Source organism: Diabrotica virgifera, chromosome 9 (genome assembly GCF_917563875.1).
Source record: "Diabrotica virgifera virgifera chromosome 9, PGI_DIABVI_V3a".
Classification (NCBI taxonomy): Eukaryota; Metazoa; Arthropoda; class Insecta; order Coleoptera; family Chrysomelidae; genus Diabrotica; species Diabrotica virgifera.
Genome location: NC_065451.1, coordinates 26,774,552 through 26,782,624, shown reverse-complemented (window position 1 = coordinate 26,782,624; position 8,073 = coordinate 26,774,552). Strand labels below are relative to the sequence as shown.

At 33.2% G+C, this 8,073-nt stretch overlaps 1 protein-coding gene across 1 annotated transcript in view; it reads right to left on the bottom strand.

The window, feature by feature from the left end:
* Positions 1-2,779: 2,779 nt before the first annotated feature.
* The window catches only part of LOC114332056 (lysosomal alpha-mannosidase), a 75,460-nt gene continuing 70,166 nt past the window's right edge, over positions 2,780-8,073 (bottom strand). Inside the window, exons 13-16 of the mRNA XM_050662531.1 lie at positions 7,766-7,901; positions 6,837-6,952; positions 6,219-6,368; positions 2,780-3,149 (exon numbers count right to left, since the gene is read on the bottom strand). Of these exons, the coding sequence (XP_050518488.1) occupies positions 2,850-3,149; positions 6,219-6,368; positions 6,837-6,952; positions 7,766-7,901 (702 nt within the window). The 3' untranslated portion in view covers positions 2,780-2,849. The remainder of the gene's footprint in view (positions 3,150-6,218; positions 6,369-6,836; positions 6,953-7,765; positions 7,902-8,073) is intronic.

The following is an 8,073-nucleotide window of genomic DNA, read 5'->3' as shown; positions in this document are numbered from 1 at the left end:
AGTTTGATCGGTGTTGTGTCATCTACTGCGCAAATAGCGCGATGTAGAATAGATGTCTCAGCTTGCATCTAAATTATTATTGCTTTATCCAGATTGAGCCATACGGGTCACACTCCCTCTAAGGGGAAAATTGACTCATCCCAGATACCTACGGTATTAAAAGGATTGAGCTCTGGTGGGTCTCTTTCCGTGTTATCGAGCCCTAGGTGACTTGGAATTCAGGTGTATCTCCCAAAAATTTTCGTACACTTCTGGCCGTCGCGAGTAGTACAGCTTTCTGCATGGTCTTAAAAAAGATGTTCATTCAGACCCAGCTTTTTTTGCTTTCGAGGAGGGTCTTCGGAATGACTCCAGAGTAGTAGACATAATAATCGGTATCGTCTGGGTACTTTGCATTCCCCATTGCCTTTGAATTCTTTATTGCTTTTATCATTATTATTTTATTAAAAATCACTTATTATTTTTTATAATATGATTGTTTATATTACCAATTATGTTCCATTAGTTTTAACGGCTAATCATTATTGTTTTATTAAAATGATTATTTTCTAATTCCAGAGTACTTTATTCAGTTTCTTTGTTTATTTTGGCTTTGTAGGTATACTATAATGTTTATAATAGGCCGTACTAGTAGTGGGTCCTGCAGTGTCCGTATTAATATCAGGATAAACTAGTTTGGCCTAGGCCAAACTTTGCCAAAAGGGAGTTTATACTATCGCTTTTAGGACAAACTAGTATGGCCTAAAGTGAAATCGGGTTTGACCGGTAACATATTTATATAACAGTAATATTGGTAAGCTTTTTTATAAACTTCAGTTATTGTCTGTACAATATTTAATTAACTCTCCTAAATACATGTTTTTGAAGAATTACGTATCGGTTGGTAATTAGTGGATATTTTGAAGAATACTGGCGATAGAACTCCTCCTTGTTGTACTCCGTTTTTTGGCATGACATCTACATATTTTCCCCTAGAATTCAATATGGAATATTCGATGGTTTTCAGTATCCTACGCGACCGTTAGATCAATGGGTACGAATCAGGTCTTTAATCCATTTTGGTATCCCTGCTCTATTTACTGGGTAAGATTAAGAATTTGGCTAGTGCATGACCTTTCCTCTCTAAGGCCTGTCTGTTCCTATATAAAGTTGTCTTTTATGTCAGGATTGATTCTATTCAATATCCATCTTTCATACAGTTTGAATGTTAAACACAGGAGAGCAGATAGGTCAGTACCTTTTTGGAACCTTTCCTAGTTTTAATACTGCTACCACTTTAGTTTCTCGCCATAGTTTTGGGTCTTTAGCATGTGTCAAACTTTGTTAAAAATTTGGTCATTTTTTATGTTTCTTATTTCCTACACCTGTTGGCCGATTAAAGTGATTTTTGAACATGTTATAGCCTGATTCTTTGGAAATACCACTACAATAATATTGTTGCTAAGCAGGTAAACTTTCATTGTATACCGGGTGTACCAATTAAACTGTAATTTTTTCTTAAAGTTCGCATCACCCTGTGGAATATTCTAGCATTTATAAAATACTGAAATTAAAACCCAACTATAGCCTCACATTTTCTTAACATCATGTTTTTTGACTCATTCGTTTATGTTGGATAATAACAAAGTTAGGTACTTTAAGAACTAGACATGTTCTTCATCAATACGCGGTGTTTTTAAATAAGTTCGACAAACTTTAAGGGGTAATTCTGCATAAAAAAATAATGACAGTTAGCTTTATAAACGTATGTCCGCAAATGTTTCGTTTCCGAGATACGGGATGTTGAATTTTTTCTTACAAACTGACGATTTATTTATTGCTTTAAAACCAGTTGATATATGCAAATGAAATTTGGCAGGTTTTAAGCGATAGTTATTGCAGATTTTTTGACATAAAATTAGGAATTTTATTTTCGGTCATATGATCGGTCATATTGCACGTATGAGCGGAAATGGTGAATATTACATTCTTAATTGTATGTCAAAAAATGTGCAACAATTACGTCTTAAAACCCACCAAATTTCATTGGCATATATAAACCGGTTTTAAAGCAATAAAACAAATCGTCAGTTTTTAAGAAAAAATTCAACATCCCGTATTTCGGAAACGAAACATTTGCAGACATACGTTTATAAAGCCAACTGTCATTATTTTTTCATGCAGAATTATCCCTTAAAGTTTGTCGCACTTATTTAGAAACACCGTGTATTGATGAAGAACATGTCTAGTTGTTATAGTACCTAACTTTTTTATTATCCAACGTAAACGAATGAGTCAAAAAGCAGAATGTTAAGAAAATTTGAGTCTATAGTTGGGTTTTATTTTCAGTATTTTATAAATGCTAGAATATTCCACAGGGTGATGCGAACTTTGAGAAAAAAAACATGGTTTTATTGGTACATCCGGTATACAATGAAAATTTACTTGTTTAGCAACAATATTATTACAATGGTATTGATAAAGAATCGGGCTATAACATGTTTAAAAAATCACTAAAATCGGCCAACAGGTTTAGGAAATATGAGACATCAAAAATGACCAAATTTTCAAGTGGGCCGATTTCTATGCACATAAGTTTACTTTCAAAGATCTTGGTAAAGGTTTCAGGAAATTGTAAACATAATGACGGTCAACGTCTTAATACAGATACGGCACCTAAACAAAAAGGGCGTATTGAACTGTCGTGTGTGTCTCCGATCAGACTATTAATTTTAGGCTTTTCTGTATTCTCCATGGTGAATGATTCATCTGTGTTCATTAAATTATTGGTAAAAACTAATATGTTTTTTTGTATTATTGACTTACTTTATATAAAAATACATGATATTACAATAATAAAAATTTGCTAATTACAATAACCGTATTATAATAAAAACAAAACCCAATGAAATGTGAGGTTTCACATAAAATCCGAAACTTGAAGTATTATCTTTTTCTTTTAATGAGACAATGAAGGTTCTTATCTGCATCGGTGACAAAGATACTGCCTTCGGTGTCCCTTCAATGGGCTCTACTCTTTTAACATTTTTGGTTGTGAGATCTGATGTTTTCCAGGTATATTTAGTTTTCTTTTGGTAGTCTGATAACAATTGGTTCGCAGCCAATGTTGTTTCCGCCATGGATTTTATATCGAAATGTTTGAAGGCTTTCTGAAATACAAAAAAACAAAATAAATAGTTTGGATCGGATCCCACATAAAATAAACAATCATTTAGACTATGCATTTTTATAACTTATATAAAGACCACTGGCGGCTCTTGGCTTTAGGGACAGGGTCGGCAAGGTTTTGTCTCCAAAGGCTTCAATTTCATAGGAGATCTTTGGTTTTTGTTTTTTTTTTTATTTTTTTTGTTTTTTTTTTGTTTTTTTCCTATAAATTTAGAAACTATACCTGTTTATAAATTAACTCTAGTCTATGTTGTTTCGAAGTAGCAGAATGGGTTATAATGTATGTAATTGTAAAATTTATTATTGTTTTGGAGGGATTTTAAAAGTTTTTTTCTATCGACATTTGAGACAAGTTTGACATTCTCTCCTGTTTCATGGTGTTTCGACAATACGTTTTGACTCTTTTGAGACAAGAGAAATCCCGTTCATTTGAGACAGAATTTGCCCACATTTGAGCACAATAATTTATTAATTTCGGGAACAGTTTGTTGTATCTAATGAATTGCAGTATATAAAATTATACATAGTCTGTAACTTATCCCACCTTCCAAAAATATTTGGATCAGAATATAAAACTGTTAATTCATTTTCTTATTTTATTTGATTAAAAAATTATGGATAATTTTTAATGAACTTGTCTAATAGATATTTTGAAAATTCTTTGGCGTAACTTTTAAATTTTGAATAGTCAAAGATGTCAATGACTTATAACAGTGAGTAAATAATAGTTTTGCCTGGTGCAATTGTTTTAACTTTTGTCCGGAGACCATACAATTCACTGGACATCAAGACAGCCCCGTCATAAATTTGCCTTACCAATTTATTTTTGATATCAAAAAATTTAATCTATCCTTTAAATTAAAACACCAAAAATATATTCTGTCTTATGGCTTCTACTCACGTCTGAAAACATAACAACCTCTCATAAATTTAGACGTAACGCGTATTGAAGAACAATTATTGATACTTGTGAATGACATGTTACCTCTATCAGTAGTTTCGTCTACTTCTACCGAAAAGGATCAAAATGTAACTACTAATTGATTCTTTCATTCTGTGCTGTTTTAGGTACGCCGGTATATTCTTCGAGTCAGAAAATAAATTAGAAAATTCCAGATCGTATTTGTTAAACAATTTTATTTGTTCTCTATAATTAACTTGATTTAACGAATGCTTCGATACATCCTGTCCCCTAAATGGTAATTCCTAACAACTTAAAAGAATTACAATATCAATAATAATATTAATAATTAAACGACGTAAAACTACTTACCTATTTCATAATTATCCCGGGAGCGCCAGCAAGGCAATACGTGGCTACGTACGTGAGTTTCTGCCGTTTGCAGATCACCGGTCGGCCTCGGCAGAGGTACCCGCTGCCGTACTTTGCATTTAAATAAGTACGGAGAATGTATAATTGGTTGCCTATCGGCTAATATTCCATAGCTTCTTATTATATAGCAAATCCTCGATCTGGGGACAGCATGCCGTGCCGGGCTTTATAATAAGAATTCATACAATCGCAATCGGGTGCGGGTGCATGGCTATAGGATCATTAATTTGAAAAGTCTCTTACGCACAGCGCACAGGCACTTAACTGACGTATCGGGATCGGAGTCTTTTAAAAACAATGAATAAAATTTAGTCTGTATTATCTCACAGATATATTTTTTATTTCACAGAAACGAATATCATCAACTCCGATTAAATTAAATATTTAAAAAATCTATGTGTCCATAAATGTGTGGGTCGGCACTGCCGACCCTGACGAGCCGCCACTGATAAAGACAAAATAACAGCAGTCAAGGAGACTAGCTGGTCAAAAGTATTTTTGATACAATTAATCGGAGAAAATGATGGAAGAGCTATAGTATCGTCGAATCCCAGAAAAATTAAGATATATGCTAACAGTGAGCCTAAAGAACACCACAGCAAAGATCAGTTTCAACAGAACAACCTCTAAGGAGATCATAGTAAACAAGGTGTCAAACAAAGTGACTCTAACTTCCTGACGTGTTTAACCTGATATTAGAAGCAATAATAAGGAGGACAAACTTCACAAACCACAACATTATTACAGATTAACTTCAAGTAATAGCATATGCAGATTATCTGGCATCATAGCAAAGACAAAGAAGACACTTTATAAAGGCAATTGAAAAATTTGATAAGCGAGCAAATATATTCATCATCATCAATGGTGCTACAGCCCTATGAAAGAGCCTCAACCTTCCCAGGTCTATTACTCAAGTCAGTTCTATTCATTGCCAACAGTTGCCAGTTAGCTGCGTTTATTTTTCTACCATCCTCATCTACACCATCCTTCCATTTGAGTTTTGGTCTACCCCTATTTCTACTTCCCACAGGTGGTGACATAAGGATTCTTCTAGGGGAGTTGTTCTGATGTGATCTTGATAGATGTCCTGCCCATCTTAATCTTCTTATTTTTATAAAAGATACGGAAGCAAAGAGAATCGGGCTAAAGATAAACCAGCACAAAAAAAATATGACGATAGAGAAGGACGACATAACAACTCAGAGACATCGAGAAACAATAGTGAAAACCAGACAAGAGAAAACAAAGGTAAAAATTCTGAGTTAAACAACTATGTTAAATGAATAGAAATATGCTGAGAAGCAAGACTCCAAATTAGAGAACAAAGATGAACTTATTTAAGATCTTAAAAAGACGCTCACACTCAAAAATGCTGGTAAGGATAACTAACTGGACACCACTATGGCTCAGGTGTAGAGGAAGGTCTAGAAGAAGATGGCTAGATGATGTAGAAAAAGATATAAGAGCAATAAATGTTAGAGTCACAACAGCAGCAAAGTCTCTTTGTAAATAATGAAGTCGACTCTACTAAGTAACAAGACATTTACTCAACACACACTACAACTTACTCACCTAAACTAATGATAATGATTACGTGGGTAAAGGTTTTAAATCAAGGCCAGAAAACAAAACAAAGAAAATACATTAAATCATTTGACAGACTGCTCACTTTGGACCACAAACATTAATAAATGACATACCAAATAATACTTACCGCTATATTTACATCAATAGATTTCGATAATTCAGTATCATCATCCTGTTCCATAATATGTTCCAAACGAAGAAGATATGTACCATTTATCCATTGCTCAAAGGTCAAGATATTCACATTTTCTGGCAGAGATCCATCTAACCCTTCATACTGTAATATAATACATATTATAAGTTTTAGTGTTACATAGAATGGTAATAATATTTTATGTAAAGATAATTATATAAGATTTATTATAAATTTTAGAACCGCACTACTGTTAAGATGCAGCTGCACAGATCAGGCATCGCGCTCGTTGTTTCACACAGAGGAGTCTTAGCTCAGGTAGGTACCGTTTTAAATACAACAATAACTTATGAGTCTACTTCGAATTTCTTAATAAAATTTTAGGGCAGGATTTCTGTGATAGTAATGTTTTTATATAAAAAAAAAACAAAAATGGATTTTTTATTAATTTTGAAAGTAAAAGTCCCCTTAATTTATTATTCACTTAAGTATCTTGGATACCTGAATATTCCTCTTCGAGGGAATAAGAGCTAAAATGTTGAATTCAGAAAGAAACATAATAAATATGAATGTGCTTACGATAATGTTTATTGATAAAAGATTATTGCTTACCACCAATTCAGATTTCTGTAGGTCTTTGTAGGACATGTTTGTTGCAGATAAACCAATCCAGGGTTGGATCAATTTTTGTTGTGCAATAATGCGTTCAAGGCTTGCAGTAGATTTACCTGTAATAGATAAATAATCAAACTCAGCAACTGACTTCAGCCATTATGTTAGTATTTCTCCAGAGTTTTATCTGTTGTTGTATATATTTGTGATTATTATTAATGATTATTTGTCCATTAGTTTGAGTAGTCCTGCTTGCATATTATCATGGCCTGCTACATTGACATCCTTTAGCTGTGTTGTTGCAAAATAAACTTCCTACTGTAATACTCTTGGTCCATCGTTTACCTCTTCTTCTAGCTCACAGGTGTTATCCCTTAGGTCGTCAAATAATTTCTCTAGGTATTCTTTCCAGGATATTTTTTTACTCTGTTTAATCATTAAATCATTTAGATTTCTTATCTCTTAGTCCACCTGCGATTTCTTTAACTTTCCTATGGATATTGTGACTATCGTGGTTTGGGTGCAGAGTCTAAATGTCTTCGCATCTTGTCATTGCTTCTTTTTATTTCGCTTCTTTAATTTTCCTTTTTATTGATATATTTATCGTTTTATATTTTGTTTGGGTCATTTTTGGCTTTTCTTCTTTCGTCCATTAGTTTCAAGATCTCATCTGTTATCGATGACTTTTTTCTTGTCCTGAATTAACTGCCGTTACCTAATTCTCTCGCAGTATGAGGCTCCCCTTACTTCTTTTTATCCGCAGGGCGAAGCAGTTACTAAAGTTTGGCATAGTAGAACCATAAGTGAGACTTGATTACCTTGAGAATACCAGTAGCTTGCAACACCTCCAGTCTGTGATTGTTGGTACGACCGAGATATATTATTAAAGTTTATATTATCACAATAACTATGTTAATGATTCTACTTACCATCCAAATTAACTTTGTTCGCTTTTCCGATAACCAAATAATGTGTACCTCTCACATAAACTCCCGTATCAAATTCTATTTCATTTAGATTTTCATCTACACCTTTATGATCATCGTGCAGTATTCTTCTATGTACCTAAAATATTTTTTATATAATATGTACATTAAATAGAGGAGTCTATTAACAACGTGGTTACAAAAGAATTTGAACTATGAGAAAGTTTTGCAATCACATTAAATAAGATTTTATTATTTATTCTCTGTTTTATGGACTTGGAAAAAGCATTTGATCGTGCGTCACGTAACAA